General features: G+C 57.9%; 1 protein-coding gene across 2 annotated transcripts in view; it reads left to right on the top strand.

Annotated features, from left to right (window-relative positions):
* The window catches only part of GMDS (GDP-mannose 4,6-dehydratase), a 436476-nt gene that overhangs the window by 363186 nt on the left and 56608 nt on the right, over nt 1–16682 (top strand). For both annotated transcript variants that reach the window (XM_021099748.1, XM_021099749.1), the window contains 2 exons: nt 2530–2648; nt 12749–12845. In XM_021099748.1, coding sequence (XP_020955407.1) covers nt 2530–2648; nt 12749–12845 — 216 coding nt within the window. The remainder of the gene's footprint in view (nt 1–2529; nt 2649–12748; nt 12846–16682) is intronic.

The following is a 16682-nucleotide window of genomic DNA, read 5'->3' as shown; positions in this document are numbered from 1 at the left end:
TCTGGAGCGAACCTTCTTTCCCACTGACCTGAGAGGGTCCCCCCACAAAGCACAAGGCCCGGCCTCGCCCAGGGCTGCTTGATGTCCTGACTCAAACTGAAAACGCCAGGCTGTGGTCAGGAAAACAGCTCCTGAACCAAGAGAATGTATGTGAGCAGATCCACACCCTGCGTTGGGAATTTTAATTTCCGTGTGTTCCAATGCCTGTGATTTTTATGAGAACTTCTCTGTAGACCTTCTCCCCATTACATATGTATGTGTGTTTACACGTGTGTGCAGCTGTGCGTTTAGAATGTTTTTACAACGTCAGTTCGTAAAGCACAAACGCACGGGGCTGAAAAGGCAGCAGGGCAGTGAACGCAGTTAAACATAACCTCGATTAACAAATCTTGTTATTCATGGGTGACAGCTCGGTTAATAAGTGTCTGTGGCTTGGGTGCTGAACCGGGGCTTGATGGCGAGGTGGCAGCGATGGTAGAATCCAGGTTTTCAAGACAAACACACATCGCAGCCCAAAAGGCATGCGTGGAATCAGGTGTGGCCAGTCAGCTGGGCCGAAGCACGCTGGCTATTCTCCTGGCTGGTCCAGCGTGAGCCGCTCGGGACACCGAATCCAGGAGAGAAGCCCTTTCCTGTGACTGCCACTTCGCCGTCTGAACAGCCAGAGGGTGGTTTTCTGGAAAAATTTTCAGGTTTTATTTCGACATCCATGAATCAGAACGTGAAGCAGATCGGTCAGTCGTGTAGCTGCAAGAGAGCGCCCGTCCGAACCGAGCGAGTGTCTGTAAGCACCCAGACGTGGCCCCAAACGTCGGTGACCTGGAATCGGATTTCACCTGGCCCTGTGCCCCGACAGCCCAGTGAGACGGGGCGCGAAGCCGCACCGTCCCTCTTTGCGTCACGGGACACGCCTGTGTCGAGGGATCCCAGCCCGGGGCCCTCTGAGCAGTCGGTCTCTTCCCGCGGGGCAGGGGTGGAGAGCGTCCGTGGCCGGGAAAGCCGGCCAGACCCTCCCGGGGTCCCTCGAGCCAGGGACGCGGGGAGGGACCGTCTGAAGCGCGTGCAGCCTCGGGAGCGTTTCTGCACCGGCCGCGGGGCTGGCGGCCGTGGGAGCGCAGCGTGGGCCTGGCCGGCTCACGGGTTAGGGGTCCGGCGTGTGAGCAGGAAGGAGAGAGGAGGGGAGCGATTGCCTCAGTTGTGCGTCCATCAGAGAAGAAAGGGACCAAACCCCGGGTGCAGCCGCAGGGGCCTTCGTGTCCCGGTCGTGACCCAGCGGCACGCTGGGCTGCCTGGCCTCAGCGCTGTGGCCAATGACTAACCCACTGTCACTCCTCTGCCCTGGCGTGTCACCTGCCCTACCCCCGCCAGCATAACCATTCATCATGTTTGGTGGAAATTTAAACAAAACCCTCCCCCGTTAAATCCCAAGAACCATCCGGTAAAACCACGAGTAAACCAGGAGCTGAGGTCCCTTTCCCGCCTCATCCCGCCCGGAGGCTGGTGCAGCATGCCCTTTCCAGGAAACGCCTGGAAGCTGGCAGGTCAGGGGCCGCAGAGAGTCTGCTGGGAGGGGACGGATTCCGGGCACCCGCTCTCGGGAAGGGAGAGGCTGCGGGATCCCAGGTCCCGCTCACGCGCCGCGTGTTCAAAGCGACCCACCGGGCACCGGCGACCACAGTTGCTCCTCTTATTTGTAGCGAGCCCTGGCTTTCTTGCGCATAGCTGAAAATTTCATTTTGTTCAGATCCATTCCAGCCCAACATAGTGTCGCAAAAGAAGTAAAAGAAGCTGAGTGGTCCTGGGAGACCTATTCAGAATGTTATTTTTAGAATGGAAATTCGAGTAAAACACATTGAAATTTATACACTAATCCCTCAGAAAAATGTTCAAATAGAAATTCTAGCCAGAGGATAATTTAATTTTTCCTGAAAAACTTTCAAAGTACTTTGAAGAAAGCCAGAAACGTGTGTGTGCCTGCATGTGTGTGCGTGTACGTGTGCGTGTGTGTGCATGTGCACGCGCGTGTGTGTGTGTGTGTGTGTGTGCACGTGAGAGCACACGCGCGCTTGCACAGGGTGTGGGAAGCTGGAGGGCCAGCTCTGCTGGGGAGGTGGCCGAAGGCCAGCTGGGCCCCAGTGAGGCCAGTGGTTCTGAACCGTCACCACAGGGAACCTGGGGACACAGGCCAGGCCAGGGCCCAGACTGGGGACCCCAGACCGGTCCAGAAGCAGGGCTCCGTGGTAGAGTTGCTGCCCTGGATCCAAGGAGAGGAAAGTTCACCAGCAGCCGACCCGGCCTCCGAATAAGGCAGCTGCGTACCCTTATCATAACCAATCGATTCCGCTCTGTGGGAGCCTGGCCCCTCCTGGCCCCGACCCCTCTCGTCTCCAGCTGCCCTGCTGGCACCACGTGTGCTCGGACCGACCCTGAGGCCTCTCTGTGCCTCGTGCCCTGGGATGGGTGTTGGGGGCGGCGTTTCCCGCTGGCAGCTGGGCGTCGTCTCACGCCTTCCTGCCTCTCTCTTTGCAGGCCATGTGGCTGATGCTGCAGAGTGACGAGCCCGAAGACTTCGTCATAGCCACGGGGGAGGTGCACAGCGTCCGGGAATTTGTCGAGAAGTCGTTTTTGCACATCGGCAAGACCATCGTGTGAGTGTGGCTGGGGGCTGGTCTCGGCTGGGCCCTGCAGAGCTTTCCTTCTCGCTGCTCTGCTCCCTGTGGAGCGTGGGACGTGGTCACAGCACGGAACAACCGTCACCACGTCTCCAGAACCCGGACATCCTCCTCCACTGAAACTCCGTCCCCACTGTTCGCTGATTCCCCACCCTCCTCCCCCAGCCCCGGGCCCCAGCCTCCTACTTACCATCCCTGTGAACCTGAGCGCTCTTGGCACCTCATATAAGTAGAATCACCTGGCATTTGTTCCTCCGAGGCTGAGTGTCCGCAAGGTCCCTCTGTGTCATGGCCATGTTGGTATCTCACTCTTCAAGGCTGAGTGATATTCCATTATGTGGCTGGATCACGTGTTGCTTAACCATCATCCGCTGTTAACACTTGGCTCCTCCCGCCTTGCAGCTGCAGTGCACACACAACAGACACCTGTTTCCATCCCTGCCTTCAGTTCTTCTGGGGTCTGGACTTCGCAGTGAAATCCCTGGTCTTATGGCAATTCTATGTGTAACTTTTTGAGGAGTTGCCAAACTTTTTTCCAAGATTCACTTTGAAAATAGAAGAAAGGGAGTTCCCATTGTGGCTCAGTGGTTAACGAATCCCACTAGGAGCGATGAGGTTTCGGGTTCAATCCCTGGCCTTGCTCAGTGGGTTAAGGATCCAGTGTTGCCATGAGCTGTGGTGTGGGTCGCAGACGCGGCTCAGATCCTGTGTTGCTGTGGCTCTGGTGTAGGCCAGCAGCTACAGCTCCGATTAGACCCCTCGCCTGGGAACCTCCACATGCCATGGGGGTGGCCCTAGAAATGGCAAAAAAGACAAAGACCAAAAAAAAAAAAAAAGTAGAAGAAATACTTTCTGCTTCTAGCTATGGTGGAGCAACAGAAATCAGATTAAACCTCCTATCTTGAAAAACTAGGTTGTTTTATAAAACATATATAGATTTTTATATAAGTATAAAATATATGTTTTATAAAATACATAAAACAACCGTTGGACAACAGGCCATGATCCCTGGTAGAAAGAGACTCATAGGTGAGCCTGCAAGCACGTGGCCTTCTTCCCGGAGGCCAGCCGTGACCTTGGAGCCCGGAGGAGGAACTCCAACAGAGAGCAAGCACGTGCAGCATCTGGATGTTGTGGGGCCAAGTTCTAGAAAGGCGGGAATCTACGAAGGAAAAGAGCTCCAGAAATACGCGTAAGGAGCCCACCATGGCTTTGTAGCATGAGAAGAAGAAATTCCCCAAGCCTGGAGAAGGGACTCCCTGGGAGCCAGGAGTTGATGGAGTGAGGGCGCCCAAGCTCGGGGGTTTCAGCCGTCACGCAGCGACCTCATGCGTCACGCAGAGGACGCGGCACAGGTTCCAGAGGGGCCGGCCAGCAAGGGGGCACTGCTCCCTGAGTCATGGCTGCTCTAGGCCCCGGCGAGCAAAGCTTCACACACGCCGGACACGAGGAGCTCAGCCTCCTGCCCTGCGAAGGCTACTCTTCTTCCCAGGAGGACGGTACAATTGAGACTCGGCAGCATAAAATTCGTAGCATTCAGCTATCAACCAGAACTTGGGAAGCGTGTCACGAAGCAGGAGACGGTGACCTGGGATCAAGGGCAAAATCCATCAATAAACGCAGGCTGAGGAATAATAAAGATGAGACGCGAGGTCGTTGAAACAGCTACGATAAGGTGTCCAAGTCCCTGAAGAAGAACAGAGCACGCTGTTTTTAAAAGAGCCCGACGGAACTTGCAGAGGTGATACGTTAGAGAGCTGAGAGGAGCTCCTGTCGGCACCAAGAAGAGAGCATGTACTGCGGGGAAAAGAAAAACTCGTAAACTCACAGACCTAACTAGTTCCTGAGATGGTGCAAGATGAAGCACAGAAGATGAACGTCTGAAGGAAAAACAGAACCCGACAGCGTCTGAGTTACCTGTGGGCCAGTGTCAGAGAGCCCCACGTGCGGAACTGGGTCCGAGGGAAGGAGGGGGCATGGGGCAGAATTAAATAACACCAAGGTTGCTGCTTCCGGACCAGAAGGGACTTGGCAGCGACGCTCGGCGGAGACGCAGTTTCAGGAGGCCAGCTCGGCGCCCGGCTCAGCCGGAGGGAGGTCCTGGCTGCTGCCCCCACCCCATGGAGCCCAAGCCCTCACCTGCTGGTGTTCTGCGAGCCTCCCGGGCACCCTGCCAAGAGGCAGCTTTGGGATCAGTAGGTCGGGGCCGAGCCTGAAGTTCCAAGTGTCCAGCTGGACGCCCAGGGGCGCCCATCCAAGCTGCGGGTCCCTGGGCCGCTCGGTCGCAAAGCCTGTGGCGTCATGGACGCGCGGGTCAAATTGAACCTCCCTCGACACAGTCACCACGTCCAAGCCCTCGGCCCTTCGACGTGGCGGTTAGTCAGCCTTCCCTGCTGGGCCCGGCCGTCCGCTCTCGCAGTGGGATCTGGGCCGGGCCCTTTCTGACCTCGCCTTCCACCCGGCCCGAGGCAGACGGGCTGAGTCCGTCCAGGTTTGCTCGTGTCAGGAACGGAAAGAGGTTTGCTAGTCGGGAGCTGGGTTTCAGGGTTTGCGTGTGTGGCATGTGGGATGGGGGTGGGGGCAGGTTGCCTGAAACGGCAAAAGCTATACCCTGCAGGTTTCCCCGGGAGGCCTGTCCCGTGGGCCCCGGGGCAGGTTTGCCCCCCGGGGGTCACTTCTGTGCAGTTGACTTTAATGGGCGTCAGGCAGAAGGCACTGCCTGGACGGTGTCCTCTGGGGTCACGTTCCAGCAGCATAACGTTGGGTGCTCGAGGGACACGAGGGACCGAAAGCTGGAGGCGCACCTGCTTCGCTTCTTTGCTCCAGTTTGAAAGCGGCCAGCCGAAGATGACAGGGTCCCTTGGTGCAGAGCAGGGCGTCTCAGCAGGAGACGAGACCCTCGGCTTCGAGGACAGAAGCCACCCCAGGGCCGCGGAAGGAGCCTGCGGGCCCTCCGGGAATCCTCAGGGGCTCAACCCCCCAGCTCGCAGGAGCTCCCCAGCAGCTTAATTGAACTTAGAAGCTACTGTGCTTCGGGCGGAGACTGCGGCAGCCGCCTGTCCAGAGTAGCCCTGGAAACGGGAAAGTCCAAGAGCTCGTCTTTCAGGGAGCATTTCACATGCTTTCCTAGAGCGTTTGGCATCTTGAAACATCTGATGCTGTTTAATCTCAAGAATAAGTGAACGTTGTAAACCCGTGACCAACATCCTTGTTTGCAGCGGCTTCAGGTAACTTTGCTTCCGAATTGCAACACGAAGAGCGGAAGTTTCCGTCACGGTCCCCTTCTTGTCGCTTGTCATTCTCCTGCGTTTTCCTCCTTGCGTCACTGCCCGACTTACAAGTTTGTTTTGCATAAACACATCGTGCAGGAGAATAATTATACTCCTTAGAGAAGATGAAGCGTAGGGACTTTTTAATTTTAAGTACAATGCTGGGAGTTGAAACCCTAAGTAAGAAACAAAAAGCAGGAGGGTGTAAAATAATCTTTTCGAGGCAGTTTGTCGTCTAGATTATCTTTACACCCTCTGTTTCATTTTTTAAGGAAAACATTTCATGTTTCAAGAAGATTATTCATACCCTTTTGTGGGTTTGCAAATGTATTGTGGATCACTTGTATTGGAATTGAGGTTTTAAAAGTATCTTTTAAGTAGAGAATTCGTGTTGCTTTCAGATAACCCTCCAAAGTTTCTGTTAGAATGCTACACGGCTCACAACTCAACATCTTACTTTCTAAAATAAGTAGGCTTTTTGTGTTTTCTTAGGGAATAAAGCGTGACACTTTATTGTTAGGAGTATTCGCTTAAGCTCCCAAAGTTGTGAGGGATGATGTGTATAAATTCTGATTTTTAAGTGCGTGTGAAATTTCCGTGGAAGAAGGCACAGCCTTAGCGTAAGGACGCTGGCTTTGTTGGGGGGCGGGGGGGGAGAAAGGGAGGGAGCGTTTTTTCCTCTCTAGATCAGAGTTCTTCTGTCTTTAAGGGACTAAAAGTGAACCCCGTGCGGCCCCAAGACATGCGATCCAGGGCCTGCAGCTCTGTCACTGCCCCCACCCCTGCGCTGCCACCCTCGTCCCCCCTGTGTGGACCTCGGGCAGAGAGCAGGGTTGGTGGCATTTCTGGGGATGTAGCCTAATGCAGAAATAGAACCCATCGGTAGCGGGTCACTTGGAGACATCACTGCAGCCGTCCTGCTGTGCAGGGGAGGCGCTTCTGTGCAGCCCAGGGGACCCACCATTTCAGGGGATGGCCCCCCTCAGCAGGTGGTGTTTCAGGAAGAAAGGTGAGAAGTGGGCGAGGCAGGCAGAAGCTCGTCCCCATGGCACTCGTGGTCATCAGCCTGAGCCCAGAGTGTGTGTGTGTGTTTATGTGTGAGTGTGTATTATGTATGTGTCTGTGTGTATGTGTATGTGTGAGGGTGTGTGTGTGAGAGTGTGTCTGTGTGTATATGTACATATGTATGTGCATGTGTGAATGTGTGTGGTGGGGTGTGTGTACTTATGTGTCTGTATGTGCACGTGTGTCTGTGTGTGTGTACATGTGTATGTATTGTGTGGCTGTGTGTGTGTATGTGCACGTGTGTCTGTGTGTGTGTGTGTTGTGTGGCTGCGTGTGTGTGTGTGTGTGTGTGTGTTATGTGTATGTATGTAGGTAAGTGTCTGCATATGCACGTGTGTCTCTGTGTTTGCAGGGGTCTTGTTGTGAGTTGTTGTCAGCGTCAGGCTGTGCCCCTCGCTCACTGTCACCTTATCACCACGTCACGTGCAGGAAGTGCTTTTGCCTGCGGTTAAAGTGATGGCATGAAGCAGACAGGCCAGTGCGTGTCCCGACTAATTTTCTGTCATTAGTCGTGTTCCATTTGGGGAAGAGGTTGCAGGACTAGCCTGCCAGCACCACTGCTGCTGGGGGCGCGTTCAGCCGGTGGAGATACGTATCATGGTTTGCGGTGCCCTATCTTCATTTTCAGTCAAACAACAAAGGCAAACATTATTACAGCGTTTCAAAGAAACGCGTTTCTAAGAGCCTCCTGGCTGAGACAACAAGCGTCTGTGTTCGTGCACCTCGCCCCTAATTGGGGCGTGTGTCCTGGTGGGTGGGCGTCCTGGCCCAGGGCCTGGCGGGGGCGGGGGGCGGCCGCAGGGCCGGGCTGGGCTCGGGCCATAGCCGCGCCCCGATACGCCTCCTGCAGAAGCGCTGCGCCGGCTGCTCTTGGGGAAACGCACATCCTTGCAGTCAGGCTTTGTGACCGGTGTACTTTAAGGGCAACGTTTGGGGGGCGTCGGAGGAGGGAAGCCCCCTCAGCCTCTTCCTCTGGGAGGATTTCATACCTGTACCCACGCGCACGGTGCCCGCTGCATCTCAGACCAGCCCCCGAGGCCACCCACCCGCTCCCTGCCTCCCGCCCCCTGCCCGATGTCCACACCCTCTATCCAAGTTGAGTCCAGTCCGGGACACTGGGCATCTGCGTGGGGCCCAAGACTGTCCCCGAGGGAAGCTTGCCTGGAAAGTCCACCCTGGGTGTGGGCGCCCTGAGAACTCCACGGCGACAGCTCCGCCGACCCAGCCTTTGAGGCCTCGGCCAGGCGTCAGTCGTGGCGCAGAGACAGGGTCACCTCACCGTTGAGACAGTCTGCCCACTGGGAAGTCCAGCCACTTCATGCTGATGCACTTCTGAGACACCAGGGGGGCTACCCCGTTCTTTACAGCCCACCCAGAGCAGCCTAACGGCACATGGACCCGAGCTGAAGCGGCAGGTGTGTGAGTTGGTGACACGTCCGGGTTAGATGTGCACCCAGCTCTTTGACTAGAGTGTGTCAGATCCTCGGAACTACTGCAGCCCCTGAAGTCGCCCCTTGAATGGGGGGGTGGGGGGACTGAGCCTGAGGCCAAGGGGATGGTGGGCCCTCTCCCACTTTCTTACTCTAGGGCCAGGCTGCCCTGGACAAGTAGAGGCTCCTAGGTGACAACAGAACACGTGCTGTGCAGATGTCACAAAGGATGAGGGTGTTGGGCCCGTCCCTGGATCAGCACAGGAGTCACAGCAGCGTGACTGGCGGGAGGGCCGACGTCCGAGGGCCGTGGGCGAAGCGGGACGTGGGTGGAGTTGAGAGTCGGTTTGCATTCCAAGTGGGTGGGATGGCATGAGCGAAGGCCCGGAGGCGCCCCCGGCGGACCGGTCGGCACGGCCCTCGGGGTCTCCGGGTAGATCGTGGAGCCGCCCCTGCTGGGCGCTGCCAGTCACACCATCGGCTTTCCTGAGGATGACACCTGAGACGAGACGGCTGGAAAGTGGGGCTTCTCTACTTCACCGTGTCCAGGGACCCTGGCAAGAAAGCAGAAAGCAAGGGAGATGCGGGCCAGGGGCCACGGCGTGCTGGCAGCGGCGTCTGCGAGGCCCCGTGAGGACGCCCCGCTCTGTGGCCCAGGGTGCGCTGGAGGCGGCCTGCGGGCCCTTCCGCAGACCCGGCCCCCGGGGCCCCTCCCGGGCGACGCTGTCCGAGGCTCGGTGTGGACTCCGCGGTGGACTTTACGGGGACGTGGGTGTGGAAGGGCAGCGTGAAGGCGGCCGTCCCTCGACCGTTGGCATCCCCTGTTTTCCAGCACCTTCTTAAGACTCCGAGGTTTGAAGCAAAATCTTGACAGGTTTCCTGAGAATGGTGCACACGACGCAGATATTTTTTGACCAAGCACATCTGAAAATGTCCCCCTCTGTCCTCAGAAGGACCAGGCGAGCTGGCGCACATTTCCGGGTGGAAGTCTCTTCCCTGCAGAACCATGAGGCCTTGCACTGGGGCTTTGATGTGTGTGTCCCTTTGGCGCGGGGCCACGCCACCTCCCCCTCCCGCTGGCCCTGGGACCTTCTCCCTGTCCCCACGTTCTGAAACGCCCTCAGGGGCCCTTTCAGTCTGGAGGTGCACGTTCCACTCTGACCACTTTTCTAGATGCGTTTGTAAGATACTTGTTCTCTGTTCTCTTTCTGGAAATGCTGCTACACTGGCCTCTCAGGACCACCTCCTGCTGTCCTCTCTTCCTTTGTCAGATTTCCGTCTCTCTGCTCTGCTTTCTGGGAGATTTCCTCAATTTTATCTTCAGAATCTTCTCTTGAATTCTTAATTTCTGAACTTGTTTCAATTTCTAAATCTTTTTTCCCCCAAACTGTCCTTTTAATAGAGTGTCTTGCTGTTGCTTCTGTGGCAGCATTCCCTGTCTCTCTGAAGACACCAGCACAAGTACATGCGAGGGCTTGGGTTTGTTCTTCCCCGTTGGTTCTGTTGCCTCCAAGCTGCTATCTTTTGATTGGTCTGTGGTGGCGTCTGTCTTCGTACAGGTCTGTCTGTCTGGTCATCCTTGGTTTTCTGCTTATGTTTGAAAGAGGACCCCAAAAGCCGATTGGAGATTTTGAGGACATAATCAGAGCTTGGGGGGTCCTGGTCACCCTGGGTGCCCCCAAGGGCCCTTTAGTTGGAGAATCTGAGTCCAGAGGAGAGTCAGAACCCCCAGAGGGGGACCAGCCTCACCCCAGCCCCCCAACCTCCCTGGAGGAGGACCAGTCTCACTCCATCTCCCCCCCCCAGGAGAAGCAGCCTCACCCCAAGGTCGGGGCTGAGGAGCCCTGGGGCCCAGCAGGCAGTCCACCTACCTTTGCTGTTCTCTACGTGGTGGCCCCACCCCCACCCGGGGCCCAGTGACCTTCAATCCGCCCCCTTCTTCCGCAGGGAGGGCGAGGCTGCTGCCCTGTGATGGGGACCCGGGAGGGGTGGGGCGTCAGACTGCTCTGGGGGGGGTTTCACCCACCTCCCGCCCTGAGCGTCCGGGGGCTCCCCGAGGGCCAGGTGGGTCCAGGGTCCGTGTTGCTGCGGCCGGCTCGCGCGTCTGCCTCTCCGGCTTCTGCTCGTCCTGTAGCGCTCGCTCACCTGCTCCACAGCCCCAGACCTGGGTGCCGCTCGCCTGTCTCTGTCCTTTAGCCTTGTGAGGCTGCTCCTTTTGCAGGGGCCCAGGGAAGGAGGCCACGTGTGTGCCACCACCGACCTCGTCCGGGACCTGCCGTTCCTCCCACGTGGCCCATGTCCTTGGCCAGGAAGTCGTAGCTGCTGGCGGCTCCTGTTTGCACACGTGTACCCTGTTGGAGCTGTGCTCTGGAAACGGCCCCCAGAGCGCCGTCCCAGCCCAGACTCGAGAGCAGCTGCTCGCTTTGCTCTGCTTGTTCCTGGGAGGGCTCCCGGGCGGGTGCGGTTGAAAAGCACCTCTTGCCTGACTGCTGGGTGCCGTCGCCCTCAGGCTGCCTCCTGCTATTTAATGCCCATTTGGAGCCCACAACTTATTTGAAAAGTTGGATGATCCAGGACCCCTGCTGAGGAGCTATTAGTCTAAATTAATGGGCATTAGTTGCGGTTAATGAGCTGAGCCGTCCGTCTGCTCCCTGTTGCCACTGTCATCTCATGAACATCGCAGCTCTGCTTCCGGCCACAGCATGACTTGACTTGTTAGGACAGGTCAGCTGTTACCTTTGACTTGTTAACACAGGAGTGTCTGTATGGCTGTAGCTCAGCATTTCGGGCCCTTGGCTGAGACGGCTGCTCACTGCCCTCTTGCAGATCAAGAGCAAGTTAGAAAGTGGATTCTGCCAACTCAGTGCTGCTTTCCAGCCCTTTCCTTGGCGGTCGTTGCTTGTCGGGGAGGCCATATCAATTATAGGGCGAGGCCACGATTTGCCATCCTGGGAGGGGCGGCCGGGCTGGTGGACGCATCTGCAGCCGGGGGCTCAGCCACCAGCATCAGGAGAAGGCAGGGGAGGCCTGCGGGCATCAGGTCACCTCAGGTACAGGTCCCTCCCGACTTTGCCCCTTCTCGGCAGAACTGCAAAGCGGCCCCGAGAGGCCCTGGTGGTCGGAACGGACCGCGCTGAGCCGGCAGCCGGCCTGCGGGTGTGGGCAGGACCACTCCCCTGAGCGAAGCAGGTGGGCGCGGTACCCAGCAGGTCAGGCCCCACCAAGGCGCGCCCTTCACTTTCCTCAGAGGGTGTTTCCCTGCGGACATGGGAGGATGTTGAGAAAGACAAGAGGGGGCGCTCTCCCACGCTGTGCTGTCGGAAGTGGATCAAGGTCGGACTCCAGGTGACGGGTCAGCGGGAAAGCCCAGGAGGTCAGGTTCCGTCTCCGCTGCCGCATCTGTGTCCATCCACAACCGCCATCAACACTCAGTGCCCCTTGGCAGTGGCACCTGCGGTGGACGAGCCAGCACCAGCACAGTGCCCTTTTCTTCAGATGCCCTCTGGGACTAGGGGGCGGGGGGCCCAGAACTGCCCCTTTGTCACGGGAGCTCTCAGGCGGGTTCAGCCGGCCCGCTCGGGGAGCAGGCCCTGAAATCAGGCATTTCTTTGTCATTTTCTTTCTTTGCCAAAAAGTTCCACTTGTAAAAACAATTCAAATGAGATTGTATTTTTCGTTGCTGGGGTATCAGTTTGTAGAAAGCCAGAGGTCAGCTGAGAGCCAGTGGCCTCGCTCCTTTTCCAAACGAGAGGGACGATGGAGCTCCGGCCGAGGCTCCTCTCGAAACTGGTGAATGCGCCCCTTCGGCCTATGACCCGTCGGGCTGGGCTCGGGGTCCTTAGCTGTTATCGGCCTTGCGTGTTGAGGGAGGGAAGCCTGAGCCCGCATGGCCTCGAGCTGCGTCAGAGGCGGAGCAGGACAGGAGCGTTTGTCGTTGCACTTTGTGGGATTAATCACCGTCGGTCTCCCAGTGGCCCGGCTGCGGGACAAAGCGAGGAGCCGCCGGGAATCGTGACGCGACGGTAACAAGGGCACGAAACTTACTAAGTGGAGTGCGCTGAATTTATAGTGAATTCTCTGAAAACTGCCCCCAACGTGTTTTTAAAAGGAAGGGACAGACAGAGGAGATTAATTTGTAGTCACTGACTTCATGAAGACCGATCTGGAGAAGTACGCAATCTCTGAAGTCCCCGAAAGCCGCCCGGTTCCTCCGCGTTCCCACGCCGCGCACCGCTGCGGGGAGAGGCCCGTCGGGGACTGGGCCTGCCGGGGGCCCAGCACGCCGGGCTGACGCGTCTTCTCTTCTCCGCAGGTGGGAAGGAAAGGACGAGCACGAAGTGGGCAGGTGCAAGGAGAGCGGCAGGGTGCACGTGAGGGTGGACCTCAAGTACTACCGCCCCACCGAAGTGGTAAGCGCCCCGCCCCCGCCGGCGCCGCCCCTCCGCGCCCGCGCGCGCGCTTGCGTGTCTCCAAACCGAGCCCAGGAAACTGAATTCGAGGTGCTCCTCTCCTCCCCACGGGCTCTGCGGCCGTGTGCGGGGAAGCAGCGCGAGATCCACCCCGGGCAGGGCTGGGCCTCGGAAGGGAGGCGCGGGTCCCCGCAAGTTCGTCTGGGGGCCTGACTGAGCCCGGACCCGCAGGAGCCCTGCCACACAGGGCCGTCCACGGCCTGCGGGGTCGAGAACCCGAGGCCACTGCCTCTCTCTATCTCTCTCTCTCTCACACACACACACACACACACACCCCCCACACAACATCCAGATACACACAACACAGACACTCTCAGACACTCAACACACAGACACACACACTCAGACGCTCACACGCACATAGACGCACACACACAGACACACAGCACACCCACGTACCTGTACACGTTCCCTTTCTGCGCACGCTGTGTGCCCTATGCACCTGTCGGCTGTACCGCCTGACCCTCTGCTGGGCTGCTTTGCCGAGGTGGTGTCTGTCTCCCAAGCGGGAGCTCTCCAGCGAGGCGCTAAGGGACTTGGTGCCTGGGAATGTTGACGGCCAGCTGGCCGGTGATCGCCAGAGGGTCCGGGTTGAGAGGTGACCTCTGGGCTGTGAGAACACAGCCTCTTCCTCTCCTCGAGCTAAACAGGCTTCTAGCTCGGTGTTGTCACGTGAACGGGGGCCGCCTTCGCGTGGCGACAGCTCAGCGCTTTCAGCGCACCTGAGCCGATGGAGCAGCGTCTCCAGAGACCGATGTTCCCTCGGTGGCTCTCGGATGCCGTGTGGCCCGACTGCAGGGACAGACCTGCCTTCTCCGTGTCTCTGGTGGCGCCTCCCGAGGTGGGAAGCCCGGGAAGGACGTGAACGTGCCCCCCACCCCGGGCACCAAACGGCTTGTTTCACACGGACGGACGCTTCGCTCGGCGCGTCCTACACACAGGTGGGGACGCAGAGGAGGGAGCCCGTCCGGCCGGGTCTGCCCTGGGCCCGCCTCCTGCACCAGTGGTGCCCATGCGGCGGGGAGGGCGTGCGCGCAGCAGGCGACGCCCGCGAGGTCCCGGGCGGGGGCCCAGCACTGTCCCGCCGACGCGGGGGGCCGCCTGTCCGGCCCCGACGCCCGCGGGAGGACCGTCGCTTTTCCGCACCGCGAGTGGGCAGATGGGTCTCTGCGCCCACCCGCAACCCGTCCTCTCTGAAAGCTCGACCGGTCGCAGCGCAGACGTGCCCGTTCCCCCTCTGACACCAGCACAGTCTCGAAGCTCAGGAGGGAGGAAGGCCCGCTCGGCCGGCATTCTCTCTGGGGCGCGGGCGGTGGAGAAGGACGCTGAAGGAAAGAAACGGCTGCGCAGGGAAAGGACCCTCGGACCAGCGGCCGGGCCTCGGAGCCCGGCCGGGCCCCTTTCCCGCCAGGCCCTGCGCCTCTCGAGCAGGCAGGCGTCCCCGCAGCCACCGGGCCGCACCTCCCGCCTCCCTCCTCACCTGCCGCTGGGCTTGCAGGGTCACCGAGCTGGACCTTCCTGGCCTCTGAGTGGCGTGAAGTCTGTCCCCCTCTCAGCTCAGCGCTCCTGGTGTCAGGAGACTAAACTGGGCCCTCGTTCCTCAGAACAGCAGCTTTTTCCCCAGCTCCTTCTGGCCTCGGCGGGGACAGTGCTCCCCGGGGAAAGGTGGCCCGACTGGAGGCTGCCCGTCAACCCGTGAGCTTTTGCTCAGGGCTGGGGCCCTAGGGGCCGCCACGTCCAGGAGTCGAGCAGCACTCGGAGTGGGCGGACACGGACACTCCGTGCCTGAGCAGTGTCCGCCCTCTCTGTCTGCAAGTGCGCCTGCAGGTGCTGCGGACTCTGCCCTCCCTTCCTCGGGGGCTAGAGAGCTGGTTCTCCCGGCCAGCTCGGGCCCTGTGTCTTCGGCACATGGGGCCTCTGAGGCCAAGCACGTAAACTGGATCTTAGGGTCAAATGGTCCCGGAAGGACTGAAAGAAAGAAAAACACCATTAAGAAAATTTGGGGGGAGTTCCTGTTGTGGCTCCGGGGTAAGGAGCCCAACGGGTGTCCACGAGGATGCCGTTCCGTCCCTGGCCTCGCTCAGTGGGTTGAGGATCCGGCGTTGCCATGAGCTGGGGGGCGGGTCGCAGACACGGCTTGGATCCCATGTGGCTGTGGCTGTGGTGTGGGCTGGCGACTACAGCTCTGATTCGACCCCTAGCCTGGGAACGTCCGTATGCCGTGGGAGTGGCCCTAAAAGGACAGAAAGAAAGGAAGGAAGGAAACTTTGGGGGGAAAAGGGGGAAAGGACAGACATATCGGGTCTCAGAGCACCAGTGTCCCCGATCGAGACTAAAGGGAGATGAAGGTTTACGTGGTTTTGGGGGCCAAGTTCCAACCGAGGACACGCAGCTCTGAGGGAAGGAGGCCATGGGCGGTGAGCAGGGCGAGGGCCGCCCCTCCCCGATGCTTTCCCTCGTCGGTCTGCCCCGCACAGGACCCGCACTCCTGCTCCTGCTCAGCCTGGCGAGTCCAGAACGTTTGGGTTTGGGGCTAAGGACTCTCGTGTCCAACTGGAGCAGAACAGAGTCCTATTTTTCGGGTCTCGCCCTATAAACCCCTGGGTTTCCCTTGAAGGTTTAGGAGTTTTGCCACTTGGAGAGGTTGGCCCTGGCAGTTAGACCGCAAAGCCCCCTTTGCCTCTGCAGCGCGGCATTCGGTGCAGGATGTCCCTGTTAACACCCGAGCCCCGTGCCTCTGAAAGCTCCCGCCTCACGGAGAGTGTGCCTGCGTGTGTGCGTGTGCACGTGTGCCCAGAGCCCGGGCGCTGTGTGTCCAGTGCAGAGAAGGAGCCGTGTTGCGTTTCAGAACAATCACCCAAGTTCCGAAGCTCCGTCTGTGATCTCAGGCGCGTCCCTTGTCAGTGCCTTTGTTTGCCTGCCTTTAAGAATGCGATGAATGATAGAAATTTCAAAGAGCTGTTTTCAGAATTCGCAGCCAGTTACAAGATGCTTCATTAGACCCAGGTCTGGCCCACAGTCACATACCCAGCATGGGTGCTGTTGTTGTTATTTATTCATTCATGCAGCAGGTATTTCCCAAACCCTGCGTCAGACTTCAGCGTGGACAAGGCAGACCCACTGCGCCCTCGTGGAGCTTGTAGATGGCGAGGGACCTGCCAATCTCCATCCAGTGCCTCTGAAAGTAGAGTCTGACATCACAGCGAATCGTGCGTGTTAACCACGGAGAAGCAAGTAGCACGGCTAATCCAGGCTTCTAGCGAACGTTAACATGTACTTTGATTTTTATTCTTTCCGATCCTCTTTCCCAAGATGCAGTAGCTGTTCCGTGGTGTGGAATCATCGTGTAAATACAAGAAAATTGATATCGATTTATTACTTAATTTAAAATAATAACAAAGATATCTGCTTTTTGCTTGAGAATTTTCAACTTGGAAAATTCAGAAAGGTTGGGTTAAGAAGTATTCCTCCTAGTGTGCCAAATTTTTAACCACACCAAGTGGTCATCTTACTTTAAAAAAAAAAAGAAAAAAAGCTAAGATTTTTTTCTCAGGAAAACAAACCAACCAAACAACATTTTTTTCCTGCAGCGCATTTTAGAAAATGGCCTGGAAAACGCATTCCCAGACCAAAACTGAAGTCGTCTATGTTTCGTGAGAAATGTTTCAGTTTCAACTCTACCAGGTGATGGAGTTCGATTTTCCTCCCTGCATTTTGTGTCTTGAACTTTCATTTTTCTTGCCACTGTACCGCTAACGTCTGCACTTGTGACTGGTT

The sequence above is a fragment of the Sus scrofa genome, chromosome 7, assembly GCF_000003025.6.
Source record: "Sus scrofa isolate TJ Tabasco breed Duroc chromosome 7, Sscrofa11.1, whole genome shotgun sequence".
In the NCBI taxonomy this organism is placed as follows: domain Eukaryota; kingdom Metazoa; phylum Chordata; class Mammalia; order Artiodactyla; family Suidae; genus Sus; species Sus scrofa.
The sequence above is the reverse complement of the archived record's forward strand: the minus strand, read 5'-3'. Positions and strand labels throughout refer to the sequence as shown.